General features: G+C 59.1%; 1 protein-coding gene across 1 annotated transcript; it reads left to right on the top strand.

Moving 5' to 3' along the window:
• Positions 1-1,976: 1,976 nt before the first annotated feature.
• RTN4RL2 (reticulon 4 receptor like 2) lies at positions 1,977-15,537 on the top strand. Its single transcript, XM_040638723.1, has 3 exons — positions 1,977-2,007; positions 7,687-8,168; positions 14,788-15,537. Exons 1-3 carry the CDS (start codon positions 1,977-1,979, stop codon positions 15,535-15,537), a joined length of 1,263 nt encoding a protein of 420 aa, XP_040494657.1.
• Positions 15,538-17,681: the final 2,144 nt, after the last annotated feature.

Consider the following 17,681-nt stretch of genomic DNA (forward strand, 5'->3'; position numbering starts at 1 on the left):
GAGAAAAGGGGGGGGGGGGGGGGGGGGAGACCAGGAAAGAGACAAGAGACACAGAGATGTCGAGTCTGAGAGGCAGGGAGCCACAGGACAGAACGGAGGCGACGGGGGACAAGGAGAGAGTGAGAGAGACAGAGATAGTGATAGAGACAGATGCATCAAGATAGGAAATGACAGGGAGAGGAGAGAGGAAGGAGGGGAGGGGGGGAAGAATGGAGGGGTGGAACAGAGAGACAGAGACTACAAAATATGAATAAGGGTGGGGGAAGAAAGTGAGAGAAATCGGATGAGAGCCAGGGAAGAATGAGAGACTATGGGTGGAGCAGAGAATGAATGGGAAAAAGAAACCGGCATTTATATAGCGCCGAGTGTATGCCCGGTGCTATGTTGGACTCTAGCACCGACAGGGGAGGAGGAGCCAGAGAGCGAGGCAGCGGGGCCAGGGGTTCCTTTTCTGTGCTCCCGGGAGCGGCCGCCCGGGGCTGTCGCGCTTCCTCGGGTGAGGCTGCGCGCAGATGGCCCTGGCCTGGGCTGCACGAGCCGCTCCCGCAGCTCCAGCCCTGCGGGCGCCGCAAGGCCACCGTCCCCGAAGCGCCTTCCCCCAGAGCGCCGCGCCTCTCCGGAGCCGCGGCGGCTCCGGAGGGTCGGATGCTGGGCGCCCTGGGCTGGGTCTCGGCCAGGGTCATCGTCACCGCCGCCTTTGTAAAGAGACGCTTAGGTCACGGATCGGATGGTACCGCCTCGAACGCGGCCGCGAGAGGCGGGAGGGACCCCGACGAGATCAGAATGCACCCCTCTTTTAAAGGAAGAAGCAGCTCGAGTGAAATCAATGGTCTCGTTCCCACGCGGGAGATGAGATATTCCCTTTAGGACACATCACATACACACATAAAACTACACTCGCGCGCGCACCCAAACTTGCACCCGCTCACCAATGCATTAAGGGGCACACACACACCCAGGCACATATCCCCTTGCCACCCATCCCAAGCTCACTGGCCCCGAACTCTCGAACACCTCACGTTTCCCACCAGTGCAGACACGCACGGCGGTGGGCACTCGGCGGCTTACCCATTCGCACACTCAGGTGCCCTCCCCCTTCCGCGGCCGGTTTAAAAGGTCGCGCGCAAGCACTCTAGAGTCACACCTGCACAAGTGTCCTTGTGCGCGCGTGCACGCTCATAGGCACTCAATCTTGCACACGAAAACTCTTGCATATGCTATTCTTATAGTCGCGCGCACTCTGGGCTTGGGGTCTGGGAACGGAAGGGAAGGTGAAATCTAGGGGCGAGAAACGGTGGAGGCCTGGACATTGGCGCCGGGGACGCGGCAGGAGGGGGAGGTGACCCGGGAGCCCATCTCCTCCGGGAAAGTTGGGAGGGGGAACTGGCCAAGTCCACGGGACTCCCTCACACTACTACACCGCCCCCCCCCCCTCCAGGGAAGGATTTCTCTTGAAGCGCGGCTCCGCGAAGGCGATCGAACACCGTCCTCCGGGTTCCCCAAGGAGGGGAGGGGGCCGGGATGGAGGGGGCTAGAGAGCCGCTCCCGCCTCCTAGTGGCCAGGAGAGGGTTAAGTCGGCTAGCTAGGAAGCGAGGGAGGAGCCAGCGAGTGCGGGAAGGAGTGGGGGTGGTTGGGAAGAGCATCCTCGCTGTCCCCACTCTCCCTCGGCGAGCAGCCGGGGCGCACGGACCGACGGACTGACGGACTCGCGCGCTGCCTCAGCTGCTGGGGGGCGCCGACACCGGGCGTCGACGGCCAGCTCCAGCCCTCCCAGCCCCGTCGCGCCCCGCCCCGTCCCGTCGGGGCCGATGGCTCCTCCCGAGGCCCGCAGCCCGGGGGGCGCAGGGTAGAGCGCCGCGGCCGGGCCACACAGCCCGGGGAGCCCCGCGGAGTCCCCGCCGTCCGTCCGGCGGGCTCAGGGAGAGAGAGGGAGCGCCCTCCCCCTGCCGCCCCCTCCCCCGAGCGGCGAGACAAGATGCTGCCCGGGCTCGGGCGCCTGCTGCAAGGTAGGGACCCCAGACCGCCGGCTGGCGGAAGGCAACCAGGGGAGGGGAGCCGGGTGCCCCCTCCCCCAGGGCGTGAGGGTGGGGCCGCTGTGGGGGTGGGGGGTTGCCTGGGGAGCGGGGAGAGCTTAGCCCGGGGCCCCGCCCCCGCGCCCAGGGTTGCCGGCTGGAGGAGCGCACCCGGCTCGGAGCCTGCTGGGAGGTGCGGATAGCTCGTGACCGAGGGGGGGACGCTGGGGCAGGCGGACCCGGCCCGGGCCCCACCTGCTCCGGGGGACGCTGAGGACTCTGGCCGGCTGGGGAAGCGCCGACTCAGCAACTCCTCGTGCCCCGTGCCTCAGCACTTTCCAGTGCTGGGAAGACAGGGGGTGTGGGTAGGGGGCTGTCTGGGAGGATAGGAGGCTCAGAGGGAAATCCAAACGGCCCTGCCTAGTAAGACAGATGGAGGGCGCTAGAAAGGGGGATAGTTCCACGGACTGAGTGACAGACTAGGGTGTGGACCAGAGATTGGGGGTGGGGTGGGGAAGGGGTCAGAGAGAGGGGGAGAGCGAGAAGCAGTCGATGATGGAGAAAGTGGTTAGGGGAGGGAGAGAGACAGGAGGAATAAAGGTTAGACGGGAAAAGCACGGAGGGAAATGGGACCCAGGTGAGGACGGAGGAAGGGAAAAGGAGAAGGGAGACCAGATTCAGAGAGGGGTGGAGAGAAGGCGAGGATGAGGAACCCAGAATCCAGAAGGCAGGGTGGGTAATGGGAAAGAGGAGGGCTGGGACCCTGGGGACTGGGAAGGGAAGGGGAGTGGGAAGATGGGAAGCCTAAAAACCAGAGAGGGACAGACGGGGATGGTGGATCAAAATGGGGTATCAGGAGCCAGAAAGGAGGGTCAAGGATGAGCGCTATGGTTGGGGACAGGGAACCATAGAGGGAAGGCTGGGGGCTGATGGGGATGGGGATGGAAGCTGGGCAGGAAGGAAGAGGAGGAGGAATAAGACAAGATGGGAGAGAGAGGGACCAGGGGGGGCTGCCCAGGCATGAGACAAAGAGGCTTCTGGTAACCACTTCCACGTGGGAAGTCCACCATTCCCAAAGCGCCTGCCTGTCACATCCCTTCTCTCAGGGAGTGGTCTCTGGGCCAGCCTGGGGGGCTCTAAGCTCTGGGCCTTGGGGGCAGCTGTGAGGGGAAAAGGGTGAGGACATTCCAGTGGGGTGGCAGCCTCCATGGCTGGGCACCCTGGTTGGCTGCATGCTGCCATTTATATCTCCAGGCCCCGTCGTCGGATCCTGCCACCCCACCACGGTGGCTGTTTATTTTGGGGTGTTACATTCTGGCAGAGTGAGAAGCTGTTTGCAGCAGCTCTAAAGCTCCGTCACCCGCATCAGTGCTTCCCCAGGCCCCTGCGTCACTGGCATCGCCACCACCTCCATTCTGCTCCGCTCTCCCACCTCCTCAGCCCCTTCCCCCTCAGCATCTGCCTGCCAGGCCTTAGCCCTTCCCCAGCCTTTTGGGTGTGGGGCCATCGCTGCTCCTCTGGGACCCTGTGTCCTTCCTTCAGAGGCAGAGCCCTTGACTCCCCTTTCAGGAAGCACCTTTTCCAGGGGCCCCTCTGCCCGGTGGGTTAGCACCCTGGCACCTGCCCTCCAACCGGAGTCCATCTGCCTCCTCCCCAAGCTCCTTCTTTCACCAGAGTCTCTGGACTAAAAGGTGGCTCCTGGGGTGAGAACCTTGCTTCTGAGCCTTGGGACTCCAGGGTGATAGTCCAGAGTCCTTGACAATGGTCCCTTGGTGAATGGATACTTTCTGGCTCTGGGCACCTCAGCCTTCCAGAATCGATACCATGCTCTGGCCTCTCTCCACTCGCTCCGTAGGTCAATCCTAGCCACATCTCCTGAACACTGGTCATTCCTTTTTGACTCCCAAGTGGGCCATCCCTTAGAGCAGCCGCAAGCTGGAGCCCAGAAGAGGAAAGTTGCAGAGAGCCTGGGTCCCTTCTTTGCTCTCACCCCAAACAGCATCATGGCTGGCCCAGCCCCGTGCACCTGGGTGTGCTTTCTGCCTCCCTTTCCCTCAAGGGCAGTGACTGTCCCACTCAGGTGTGGTTTCTGTGGATGATGTGAGGTCTCCCAAAGAAAGGTCAGAGTCTCTTCTGACACGGACTCGCCAGGTCTGGGTTCCACCTTACACTAGCCGCATGACCTGAAGAACTCTCCATGCCTGAGCCTCCCTCCCCTTGGCTGCAGACTGGGGGCAATAATATTAATCCTCAGGGTTACATTATGTTGTACTCTATGCACAAAGATGTGTAGTAATGCCGTGTCTGGGGCACAGTAGGTGCTTAATAACAGACGGCTTCTGCCCATCCCAGCTCCGCGCGCCCCTGCGCACCCCTGCGTGCCCCTGCGGCTCTAGCCATCACCTGCTGACTTCAGAAAACAGGAAGATGAAGAAAGAGAGAGGATGGGGGAGCCAAGACGGTGGGGGGGCTGTCACCTCCTGAGGCTCTCATCAGCCTGTATAAGGAGTGAGGGGCAAAAGGAAGGCTTCAAGAAAGACATTGAAGGCAGACTGTCAGAGATCCGGGTCAGGACGCCTGAGCTGCTCCCTCCGAAACTGACCCTTTCCCTCCCCAGCCTTCAGTGGTTCTGCCTGTGAAATAAGGAGGGTTTGCTCTTGATGGCCACTGATGTACCCCCCCCCTTCCAGCTCTGACACTTTGCATCTTGTCCTAGTCTTTGCCAGGGAGTCACAAGATGGGGATTGGGAGTGGACGTGTGGTCCTCAGGGAGGGAGAAAAGACAAGGCCTGGAGGAAGGAGTGATGGTGAGGAGCCGTGGGAAGCAAGGGGTGGGGGAGGAAAAGGGCACGCGCTGGGCAGGGACTGAGGGCGGAGGAGGGAGAGAGCGGCATGGCATGGCTCACCAGCCCCCACTGCCTCTGCCCAGCAGCTCTCCAGCCAGGCCTGGGGGCAGAGAAACCCAGAGCCCCCCACCTTCCCCTCCTCCTCGCCTCCAGTGAGAGCCGCAGCCTGAATTATGGATGAGGCTCCTTGGGTTACAGCTGCTTTGCACGGCGGAGAGGGCCAGAAATGGCAACAGAGTCACTGTTACGCAGCAGCTGTCATGGAGGGGCCCCCTGCTCAGGGCCCCTCCTCAAAGAGCCTGCAGGGAACACCAGCTCCGACTTGGGGCGGTGGGCCATGATGAGGGTAGATGTGGGGACTGGCCAGAGGGGGCGTGGGGAGAAAGGAGAGGAGCCCCCTGATGTGGACAAGCAGGAAGCCAAGGAGTTGTAAGTCAGCCCCTGCACGCTTGGCCCCCAAAGTGGAGGAGACCCTGGGACCAGGGAGTGGCCCTGAATCTGGAGAGCTCTGGAATCACACATCCTTCCCTCTGTCTCTTCTGGGGTATCAGTCAGCCCTAGAGGCTGGGGCGAAGAGCTCTGTAATCCTCTGGAGGGCTGCTGGCCTTCAGAGCTCACACTCTGGTAAGCTCGTGGATCAGGGGTGGGATTAAGGATCAGAAAAAGATTTGACTTCCTCTGGTGTCAAGCTCAGAGGGTGACTGCTAGAAAGACAAGTGTCCTGGCCAGGCAGCAGGAGAATCCTTTCTGGTCCTTCCCCAGTCAGTCACTTCGCTGTGTGACCTTGGGCAAGTTCCTTGCCCTCTCTGAGCCCCCGTGTCTCCTGCGTAGAACAAGAACTTGAACCACACGAACCTGGAGGACCTTCCCAGCTCTGAAATCTCCCGTTCTAAGTCCCAAACCTGAGGTCTCACGAAACCCACCAGGGTTCCCTGCTGCGCTCCCGCACCCCACCTCTGCCTGGTTCAGATGAGGGGTGAGAGACATGCCCCTCCACCCCACGTGGCTCTGAAAAACTCGGGAGGAGAAAGTAATCGTGAAACGCCGCACGGGGGAGGGGTGAGAAGGGCCAAGAAGCGCGGAGGTGGTGTGAAGGAACGGAACAGCAGCCGCTGTGTCACTGGGTTATTACATCACACCCAGCCTACACATGCACGGGGCTGCACTCACACACACGCGGAGGACAGCCGGCACACGCTCGCGCCGCACGGCACCGGGAGGGGCCCGGTCCCCGAAGCCGAGGAGCGGGAACGCCACACACATCAGGCGGGGGGTGTCCCCCACACACACCCGGGGAGGAGGCACAGCAGAGCGTCCGTGCTGTCCGTGCCACACTCCAACCTGTTGGTGCCACGTGCACACACCAGCCTCAGCCACACAAGCAGGGAGCAGCCAGCTCACACCCGTACCTACAGTCGCACACGCGTGTGTCTATGTGCACGCGCGCACACACGCACACACACACACAGCAACCTCTGGAGTGCGAGGCACCGCTTAGAGCCACAGACCCTCTGTCCTTCCCCTGGGGTCTCTGAAACCCACAGAGCCCCAAGATCTCAGCTCCTGGGTCCGAGCTCCTGTCTTCCTCCCCTCTGCCCTCATGGGCCTAACACACTCCTTGAAGCAGAAGGTTCTCAGTCCATGTGTGCCCAGGGAATCCCTGCCCGGTTTGTGGGGGGTAGGCTTCCCTTTCCCCAGGCAAACTTGCCAGAAGAAAATCCCAGGACTCGTCTGGAAGTCATGATAAAGGGCAGAGGTCAAGCTAGATCCAGCCCAGAAGCTTACCAGCTTCAGTGAGGGCAAGAAGGCCAGGGGACAGGGATGGACGAGGGGGTCCCGCACCCCTACTATAGCACAGGGGTTCAGGGGCCTAGCCACAACTCTTAGCCCCAGGCCCTTGGGCCTCCCTGGGCCTGCTTCTCCATCTGTATCATAAGGGGCCTGAACGATTTCCGTCATTGAAAAGTTACCTTGAAAAATATATGTATTATTTGTAAGTGATTCTGAATAGGGAGAGTGTGAGCTATAAAACGCAGATGCCCAGGCTGTCTCCCCAGGAATTCTGATTCTGCCTGCGTTCCGGGACCACCTGGCTGATTCTGTTGCAGGTGGCTGCTGGCCCCAGTTAGAACTGCACTGAGCCCTGGTCCCTCAGGGCCCTTCCAGCTTGGACAGGCCCTGGTTCTTCCAAGGTGGAAGCTGCTGGAAGGTGAGGGAGGGGGCTGCAAGCACTGCTGGGCTTGGCAAGGCCAGACCCCGGGGCAGCCTGAGGGCCGTTTTGCACGGGCCTTAGATTCACGAAGATTCTCAATTTAGTTCCAGCCATTCTCAAATGGGGGCGAGTCGCCCCCCCAGGGGACATCTGGCAATGTCTGGAGACATTTTGGTTATCGTAACCAGGGGGCAGGTGTTGCTGGCACCTAGTGGGCAGAGGACAGGGATGCTGCTAAACGTCTTAAATAAGACATGGCACAGGACTGCCCCGTGCAACCCGGAACCATCAGGCCTACCCTCCCGAGCTGGAGAAGCCCTGGCAGTTACATGGGCAAACCTTCCACGTGAAAGCCAATGAAAAAGGTCACCATTCATCCACCAACTTTAAACCTGGCTTTCCACAGGGTCCTCTTGGCTTTTCTTTATTTTTTTTAAAACACCAGGAGCCTCAAAAATCAGACGCGGCCAGGGCTTCTTGCGACCCTGCAGTTGCACCCAGAAGCCCTCCCCGAGAAGGGCTCCCCTTAGGCGGTGGGGGGGCAGGCCCCTGGCTGGCAGGCCTGGCCGCCCCCCACCCCCCACCCCAGAACCGCCTGGCCTCCCTCTCGCCCAGGTCCCGCCTCGGCCTGCCTCCTGCTGATGCTCCTGGCCCTGCCCCCAGCGGCCCCCAGCTGCCCCATGCTCTGCACCTGCTACTCATCCCCGCCCACCGTGAGCTGCCAGGCCAACAACTTCTCTTCCGTGCCGCTGGCCCTGCCGCCCAGCACGCAGCGACTGTTCCTGCAGAACAACCTCATCCGCACGCTGCGGCCCGGGACCTTCGGGCCCAACCTGCTCACCCTGTGGCTCTTCTCCAACAACCTCTCCGCCATCTACCCGGGCACCTTCCGCCACCTGCAGGCCCTGGAGGAGCTGGACCTCGGCGACAACCGGCACCTGCGCTCTCTGGAGCCCGACACCTTCCAGGGCCTGGAGCGGCTGCAGTCGCTGCATCTGTACCGCTGCCAGCTCAGCAGCCTGCCCGGCAACATCTTCCGCGGCCTGGTCAGCCTGCAGTACCTCTACCTCCAGGAGAACAGCCTGCTGCACCTCCAGGTGAGCCCGCCCCGCCCAGCGCGCGTGCGCACACAGCCCCGGTCCGGTCCGCTCTCCCCTCGACCGCTCCTCTGCCCCGGGGCCCCCCCTTCCTGCCAAAGCGGCTCTCGTTCTGCCCCTTCCCTAAGTTTCTGTCCCTCCCACTCTCGCCAGGGGCTCTTCGTTACTTTTTCCCTTCTATCTTCCCGTCTATGCCCGTTTGGGTCCCTCGCTGCCTCTCTCCCTAACTCTCCAGCCCCCCATCTGTCTCCCTCTGCCCGTCTGTCTGTCTGTCTATCCCTTTCTGTCCCTCTCTACCTCTCTCACTAACTTGCCTCCCCCATCTGTCTTCTTCTGCCTCTTCTGTCTGTCTCCCTTCACACGCCCACTCCACACACTCCCCCGTGTCTGTCTGGGTGTATGTACGTGTCTCTTTCTGTGATCCCTCCTTTCCCCCCTTGTTTGCCTTCGGGGGACTCTGCCTTTCCCCAGGCACCCAGCCTGAAGGCCTTAGTGGCTGCTTTTGTCACCCACCCCTACACCCTCCCACATCACCGGGAGGAGGAGCAAGAGAGCAGAGCCCCTGTAATTATGCCCCACGGAAGGTTCCGCCTCTCTCTGGCTCATGGGGTACTGGGACAAGGGGAAGGCCTATCCTTTCCAGATTCCCCCAAACCTGTCGTCCCCGTGCAAGGGAAGAAGGAAAAGAAAAGGGTAAAGAGCGGTTAAGTAGCTGGAAAATGGATGCTCTGGAAACGGAAGGAATAACAGTAATTGCTATTTATTGTTATTGTCATTGATCTAAATATTGTTTATTGTTGTTGTTATGCTGACTGTTTGACAGCCAGATCCTCCCATTCTATTTCCCCAGGAAGCAATCACACACGCTCCAAACCACTCTGGAAGATATTTCTCCCTGGGCTACACAGCCTCTGGCTGGAAGGGGGCAAGGACCTCCAAATCCCCCCACACACACACATGAGCCTGGAAGGCACTTGCCCTTCCCCATCCTGGGTCAGGTGCCTGCGTGGTCTCACCAATGTGCTGATTTGCACATCAGGTCAGTGACGATGACATAGTCAGTAACAGCCTGACAAATGTATTGAGCACCCACTATGTGCTAGGAGCTGAGGAGACAGCAATGAACGAAACAGACAAAGCTCCCTACCTCCAGGGACAGCATTCTAGTGGGGGACAGAGACCAGAAGAAAAATGTGTAGTCTGCTGGAAAATTCTGTCATGGCCATTATTACTGCCTAAATACTGGTAATCGTAGCGCCCACTACCACTTAGGAGACACACTGTGCGTCTGGCACTGTGCTAAGAACTATGCGGGCATCGACTCTGGTATCATTTACAAGCATGCGACAAATTTCAACCTTCCCGAGCCACAGTCTTTCCATCTGCAAAACGGGGGCAGCAACAGCCCCCCATCTCCTAGGGATTTTATAAGTGTTCAGTGCATGAATAATTTGTAAAGCACTTAGAATAGTGCTTGGCATACGGTAAGCACTATATAAATGCTTGTTAAAATACTATTTTAAAAAAGAGAAACAAGCCTCATTTAACATTGGCCTTGGTGAAATGGCCCATCTTGGACCGGATCCTGGAGATCTGGGTCATCTTCATGGATGATACCGAGGCCACGAGCAGGTCCCAGAATACTCCCTCCCTTTCCTTTGCTTCCTAAATCTGCCTAGCACCCCCGGGGTTTACGAAGTATACTCAGCCGCCTCATCTCACTTCTACTGCCCAGGTGGAGGTTGTCTCCTTACAGATTAGGAAGCGGAGGCCCGGAGCCCCAAAGCCTTTGTAGATAGGAGGCCTCCACACATCATGTCCCTTAAACCACTGTCACGTGACTGGGGGCTTGCGTGTCTCACCTCCATAACAGCCTGGTAGTAGGGGACAGTTGGGGCAGTGGGGACACGGAACGGAAGTTCCTGGGGCCACTCAACCAGGAAGAGCGGATGGTACTGGAGCCTACAGAGTCTGATGACATTTCGGGAATGTCCGTCCCTCAGACCTCTGCACCAGGCTCCGTCTGGGGTCAGGGGGCAGGAAGGACAGCAGTGTGGGCTGGTCTTTGAAAGTACACTCTTTGGAGCCTGCCAGACCGAGGTTCAAATCCTGGGTGCTGTATGGCTTCGGACAAATGACTCAGCCTCTCGATCTTCATTTCCTCATCTATGAAACGGCAATCATGGTAGTACTTGACATTTATCTAAGAAGCTCCATAGGGTTTAAAATTTAGCCCAGGGCCACCCTCCGTACGGGCGATGTCATTATCGTATTCCTACTAGTACTTGGACACCCACTCCTACTGACACCCTGACCTCCTTATGGATACATATGAGCTGTTCAGAATGACAAATCTGGGGCCACAGTGCCTGAGTTTGAATCCCTGCTCTGCTGTTTTCCAACATACCCTAACTCGAGGCAAGTTGCCTCCCCATTCTGAACCCTAGTTTCCTTATCTTTAAAATGGGAAAAATAAAAATAAGACCTTCCACAAAGAATGGCTATAAAAAGCCAATGAGTTTGTGTATATAAAGCACGTAGTTCAGTGCAGAATAAATCATATCACGATGACCTGACCCTCCAGCACCTCTGAGGCCATGAACAGCAGCCAGCGCCCGGGCTCAGGAAGGGTCTGGGCAAGGGTGGCCTTGGGGGATGCAGGGGTTGGGGGGAGGAGGGCTTCTGAAATGGGAAGTGCTTGTCCTGCACCCCTGGGGTGAATGGCACAGGGCATCGCGGAAAGGGAGCACCTTCGCACCTGGCCCCTTCGTAGAGGAGAAGGAACCAGCCTTTGCCTGGGGACTTCGGGGCAGAACCAGGCCAGGAGATGATACAGGCAGGTGAGGAAACGATCGGTGGAGGAGAGAGCCACAGAACGCAGGCGTGACCCAAGACGGAGCCTTCCCCGGAGAGGGGAGCTTTGGAGGGGGCGAGGGCCAGAGCTTTTCAGGAAGAGGAAGGTGAAGGTGGAGGCGGGGTGGGGCGGGGTGTCTCACCGACTGTCTGTTGCAGGCCAGGCACCGTACCGGGGGGGCGTTCATTCACCAGTGGGTATTTATGGAGCACCTACTACATGCCAGGCGGTGTTCTGGGTGCCAGGGATTCAAGAGTGAGCAAAAACAGTGGCCCTGCTCTCCCGGAGCTTGGTTTCTACTTGAGTAGAATTGATGATAGAGACACCAGTTCTCTCCTTTAATCACGACAGCCTGAATGGCACGTAAGGGCAGTCTTCGCACTCAGGCAGACCTGGGTGTGAATCCCAGGCCCACCTTTGGCTTGCTGTGTGGCTCTGGGCAAGTTACTTTACCACTCTGAGCCTCCAAGGACCCATCTGTAAAGCGGACAAAATGACCTGCGCCTCAGAGGCTTGTTGTGAGGATTAAAGTCGATGCTACTTGAAAAAGGCTCAGCACAACGTGGGGTGCAGAGTAAGCATCATTTCCCCCATTGAACAGCTGAGGACACTGAGCCTTGGTGAAGTCCAGGCATCATCCAAGGTCACCCAACCCTTCAGGAGCGCAGCCTAGAACGGGCCCCCCGGTCGGCCTGACTCCAGAGTCCATGCCCACGTTCCACCACGTAGAGCTGTTGGACCCTGGGCAAGTCACTTGCCTTCTGGGGGCCTCCCTCTCCTGTTCTCCGGAAGGGACGTAATAATATTATCGCCTCGTGGGGCTGTGATGATTCAGTTACTACATGGGATCTGGGTAGCACAGGGCTTGGCACCCAGTGCGGGCTCTGACGCAGACGATGACGGTGACACCTGGCAGAGACTGGTGAGCACTGTGAGTGGGGGTGCCTGGCACGGAGCAGACACTCAGTACAGCTTTGCTGAATGAATGAGGTACACTCCAGGACTCACTTACTCATAAATACCAGATGAGGTTGGATCTTAACGATCAACTCTCTCAAGTCCCCTGTTTCATAGAGGAAGAAACCTGAGGCTCAGAGAGGTTTGTGGAGCTGCCCAAGGTCACACAGCCCAGTGGCTAGTGCCAGAGACTGAATCTGGGAAGGTGGAAGGAGGCAAAGTGAAGAGCAGGCTGCTGGATGCTGTAGGGGCCTGGGGGGTGGGGGTGGGGGTGGGTGGGGGCAGGGGTGCTGCGTTGAGATTCCAAATGGATGCAGAGAGCTGTGAACCGACCTGCAGGGAGGTGAGGGAAATGTGGTTTTCGAAATGGAAGTGGATGACTTTAGCAGCCACTCTCAGCCCAGAGGGAGGGGGCACGGGGTGGGGAGGGCGAGGGCCGTGAAAGTCAAGAGCTTATTAATGCACAGAGAACGTTTTAATGGGGAGAGAGGAAGGCCCGGATTTGAAAGCTGCAGCCCAGGAAGTGGCCGTGGGATTTGGCAACAGCTTGGATGAAGGGAGGGCTATGGACCCCCAGAAGCAGTCTCAGCGAGGGGAGGGCCAGGACATTTGCAAGAGGGAGAAGGGGGAAGAAGAAGAGGTTGAGATCAAGGGATTCTGCGGCCCCCAAACTGGGGCTGTGGATCAAAGGCGCCTGAATTTCTGGGGTGTCTGAACCTTTGGTCTTCCCTTCCTGACCTCTGGAAGTCCCAGAGCGCCGATGACCTCTGCTTCTACCCCCACCCCATATTGGTCCTGACCAGGAATCTCTGGGTGTGCCCCACCATGGCTGACACTCCATAAAAAAGGGAAACCCTAACTAGGCATCTGAGTGGAAGGGTTTCAGAGCCCACTCCCTGGGCGCTGGGAAGAGAAGGGCAAGGGCACCAGGCCAAGCTGGGACAGGCCGAGGCCCCAGGCGTGCAGAGAACCCACTGAGCCGGGCATGGGGTGGTGGCAGCAGGGGGCAGAGAACGCTGGTGTCAGAGACAGCCAAGAAGGTTGAGGGGACGGATCTCAATGTGGCCAAGAGGAGGGTTCTTGGCAGGCTCAGTTCCTGTAGCAGAGAGGGCGGAAGGCAGATGGGAGGGGGCGAGAAAACGCAGGAGCACAGGAAGGTGGAGGCTGTGGGTGTGGGCTGGGAGTCAACGCCCTCCCCCCCACCTGAGAGCCTGCGACTGGGCTCCTTGGTGGGAAGGGCGGGGTCATCACCCAGGCAGGAAAGGGTGGGAAGCAGCCCGGAAACAGGACCCAGGGGTGAGCGGGCTTCAGCACATCGGATGCTCTCATCCCTGAGAACCAGGCCTTCTGGGCCTGCTGGACACAGTGATGTCAGGCCTGGGGTTCTGGGCCCCTCTCTGGCAAGTCCTTGGTCTCTCTGGGTCTCAGTGCTCTCCTCTATAAAAAGTGGCTGGGCCAGTGGACCCGGAAGCACTAACTCCCAAGTCTGGCTGACTACGACCAAGCTGGTGAGCTGGTTAAAATGCAGAATCCAGCTCCCTGCCTGCTACCCCCCCTCCCGGAAGCAAACCTATACCTATTCCTGCACCCCCATGAATTCTGAATCACCGTTCAAGATCCTTCCAGCACTAACAAGGCCTGATTCTGGGACTCCCCAGCCCCAGGCAGGCAGGCGGGACAGCCCTCTAAGGGGGCCGGTGAGGCAGGGAATCAGACAGCAGGCTTCCTTTCCCTCCCCTGCTACCTCTGGGGCATGGAGCTGACACCTGGTCCTTTTACTACCCTATGGAAGTGGAATAGCAGAACTTTTGAGCCCCAGGAAGCTCCTCTGTTAGAGGAATAGGGATGGACCTAACTGAAACGGAGACCCTACTGTCGTAATAACCACTATTTATTGATGGTGGTCTATGTGCCCACCGGGTGCCATATCCTTCCAGCCTGATCTCACCTAACCCTCAGCCCGCCCTGGGGGCTGTTCTCTGAGTTACATGTCCTGAAGGAACTGAGACTGGATGAGGCTGAATAATTTGCCCCCCATAACGCAGCTGGGAAGAGGGCAAGCTGGATCTGAAGCCCCGGGCTCTCAGTCCTGAGCCTGTGGGCTTCACTGGCCTGAATCCCAATGTGCCAGGCACTGTGCCCAGCACTTCACCCATCTGCTCTTTGTGTGGCTCGTCTTCCTTAATCCTCAGCACCAACGCAGAAGGAGGTACACTCATCCCCATTTTATAGACGAGGAAACAGGCTTAGAGAGATTCCTGGCTCGGCCAAGTTACCCACAGTGGCCAACCACGGAGATCTTGTTCTAAGTAACTGAATATATGTTGCTTCATTTCATCTCCACGTCTTACAGGTGAAGAAACTGAGTCAGAGATACTGAGACTCGCCCAGAGTGGCACCGTCAGCACTGACAGATCCAGGACTGGAAGTCGGGAAGTCTGCACGCCGAAGCAAACCGGGGGTTCTTATTCTCCAGGTGTGGTCGTCTGACCAGCAGCATCAGCACCATCTGGGAACAGATGCTGCGGCCACACCCCAGACCTGCTGAATCAGAAACTGGGGGTACAGCACACAGGGCTCCGCAGGGGATTCAAAGCTCTAACGTTTAAGAACTACTGGCCTCCACTATATTGTTTTCCCCGCATTTACTTCTCAATAGGTATGGGGAGGTAGGATCCGAACCCAGAACTCTCCGAATCAAAAGGTCAAACCCTTTCCGTTCTACCTCGGTGCTCCGCCTCTTTCCCCTCCTCCCCACCTGCCTCTAAGGACCACTCTCTTCTTCTCCCACCCCCGCCCCCACCCCAGGATGACCTGTTCGCGGACCTGGCCAACCTGAGTCACCTCTTCCTGCACGGGAACCGCCTGCGGCTGCTCACGGAGCACGTGTTCCGCGGCCTGGGCAGCCTGGACCGGCTGCTGCTGCACGGGAACCGGCTGCAGGGCGTGCACCGCGCGGCCTTCCGCGGCCTCAGCCGCCTCACCATCCTCTACCTGTTCAACAACAGCCTGGCTTCGCTGCCCGGCGAGGCGCTGGCCGACCTGCCCGCGCTCGAGTTCCTGCGGCTCAACGCCAACCCCTGGGCGTGCGACTGCCGCGCGCGGCCGCTCTGGGCCTGGTTCCAGCGCGCGCGCGTGTCCAGCTCCGACGTGACCTGCGCGACCCCCCCAGAGCGCCAAGGCCGCGACCTGCGCGCCCTCCGCGACTCCGACTTCCAGGCGTGCCCGCCCGCGACGCCCACGCGGCCCGGCAGCCGCGCGCGCGGCAACAGCTCGTCCAACCACCTGTACGGCGTGGCCGAGGCCGGGGCGCCGCCCGCCGACCCCTCCACGCTCTACCGAGACCTGCCCGCCGAAGACCCGCGGGGGCGCCAGGGCGGGGACGCGCCCACCGAGGACGACTACTGGGGGGGCTACGGGGGCGAGGACCAGCGGGGGGAGCAGACGTGCCCGGGCGCGGCCTGCCAGGCGCCCCCGGACTCCCGCGGCCCCGCGCTCTCGGCGGGGCTGCCCACCCCTCTACTTTGCCTCCTGCTCCTGGCGCCCTACCACCTCTGACTGCGGTGCTGAGACTGAAGAGGCCAGTGTGTCCCCCGCCCGCCCCCACCCCCAGCCACGGCTCGCCCCGCCCCCTACCCCGCCCCCGGGCCTTTGTGGCCTTCCTCTCCTCTCCCCAGGGACGGACCGGAGCGGCCGCCTCTCCCTGCCTCCTGGGCTGCTGGCTCAGGACGGGGTACTGTCTGGTGGCTCAGCCCTATTCTCCCCAACTCCGGCCATTAACTCTTTCCCGCCCCAAGGCTGGGGTGTGGCACCCCAGGCAGCCGCTGACCCCTTCTCCCAGTGCCCACCGTGGACTCGAGAGGGGCTTTTGTCTGCAGAGCATCTTCCACCAGCAGAGCCTTTGGAAGCTCCCGGGAAGGGAGCCCCACCCAGGAGCCCTTTGGAGGGATGCCTCAGTTGGGGCCAGGCTAACCCTAGGCCCCTGCTTATCCTAGCCCCCCTCACCCTCCTGACACTGGAGGAATACTTTTCTCCTAAGTCTACCCGGGACACTTTTTAGGGTGCCTGGAGAGAACTTTCCTCTCCACCGTGGCCCCTGTGTGGTGAAGATCAACAGAAGTTGTTTGGGGAAAAAAAAATTTATTAAAAAATTCTATTATTTTATCTTCTTCTGTAAGATTTGTTGGCTCAGGACCTCAAAAGTGGGAGGAGGGCTTGGAACCATCAGGATTTCAGGGCCAGGAGGGTTAGAGAAAGGGGATCCTTCCCAGGCCACCAAAGTGCTTCTTGCTGGCTGGAGTCCTGCTCCCCCACGATGAGAAGCTGAAGACTGAGGAAGAGGGGTGACCCTGGAGTCCCAAGCAGGCCAGGTGAAATCTGACAGCCAAGAGTGGGTGCTGACATCACCTCACCTCCCATTGGTCCGGGAAAAGCAGCTAGAGGACCCTGAGTTGTCTGGCTCCTGAGGAGCTAAGGCTGGGGAAGGCCTCCAGCCTGGTTAACCGTTCCCTCCCAGGCCCTGTTTCTTCAGGAAGGAAGAGCATTTCCATCTTACCCTACAAGGAGAAATAACAGACATCCAGGGTCACAGCCAGCCCAAACATGGCTTTAGGCAAATCTGAAAAAGGCACCTCATCCACAGGGAAACCCAGCCCCACACCATAACAAACACCTTAGCAAACAGAGCCTAAGGCTGTATTTCAGCTCATACTTGCCCCTGTGGCTGAGTGTCTTTGTGCAGTGTGCAGCCTGCACAGCTGTACACAACAACCCTATAGATCAATGGTCTCTTCCCCTTGGCTCCTGTGAGGTGGGATGGACCAGGTCAGAGAAGCAGTTCTGCAAGCAGGTTAGAGGAGAGACCAAAGTCCTAGGGTGACCAGAGGGACATGAATCCCAAGTTGGGGTACACTGCTGGCTTAAGGTATGATCTGAAGCTTCATCTTTCCAGTGTGTGAAAAGGAGATTTAGGGTTAGGGTTAGGGTTAGGGCTAGGGAGGCTGGAGGAAGGAAAAAGCCCGACTAAGAAGAACTTGGGTTAGAGGTTGGGGTGAGCCTCATTAGAGCAACTGGGGAGAAGTTTGATGGTTTACATTTAGGAGTAAGAATCTAATGGGGGGAGTGGGAATGGAAAGAGAGGGGACCTGGATGCCAGGGCTCAGACAGCAGGGATGCTGAGATCCTGTGACTCTGGCCAGGCAGGTCAGAAGGATGGCAAGAAGAGGAGGCAGAAACGGGAAGGAGTCGACCTTGAAGGCCTGAGGCAGGTGGACCTTGGATAAGACTCTGGAGTGGGTGGGGGAAGAGAGAAAACAGCCAGCTAGTCAGGAACCTGGGGAGCTCCAGGTCTGGGTCCACACAGAGCCTGTGTCAGGCTGGCTTTGAGGAGGCTAGCGTGCGGGAGAGGGGGGCAAGAGCTCTGATGGAGGAGGAGCTGCTGGGGACTGGGCAGGGGGAAGGAGGATGCTGAGAAATCAGAAGCAGGCTGTCCAGGTCACAGAATTATCGTCGTGAAATATTCATGGGCCTTTGGTCCAGATGCTATTTCAGAACAGTGAAAGCAAGAGGAGCGTGTGAGCCTCAGGAAGAAGCCTACAGCAATGCCTCTTTCCACCACCCCCACCTCCACCACCATCAGCCCAGACAGACCCACGGACGCCCATCACGTGCACACCCACGCTCACACGCTCTCTCACACACAC

The sequence above is a fragment of the Ursus maritimus genome, unplaced genomic scaffold (assembly GCF_017311325.1).
Source record: "Ursus maritimus isolate PB19 unplaced genomic scaffold, ASM1731132v1 scaffold_23, whole genome shotgun sequence".
NCBI classification, from domain to species: Eukaryota; Metazoa; Chordata; class Mammalia; order Carnivora; family Ursidae; genus Ursus; species Ursus maritimus.

Coding starts and splice junctions, on each gene's coding strand:
- RTN4RL2 (XM_040638723.1), top strand. CDS start 1,977: ATGCTGCCCGGGCTCGGGCGCCTGCTGCAAG. Junction 2,008..7,686: donor GCTCGGGCGCCTGCTGCAAG/GTAGGGACCCCA, acceptor CCTCTCGCCCAG/GTCCCGCCTCGGCCTGCCTC. Junction 8,169..14,787: donor ACAGCCTGCTGCACCTCCAG/GTGAGCCCGCCC, acceptor CCCCCACCCCAG/GATGACCTGTTCGCGGACCT.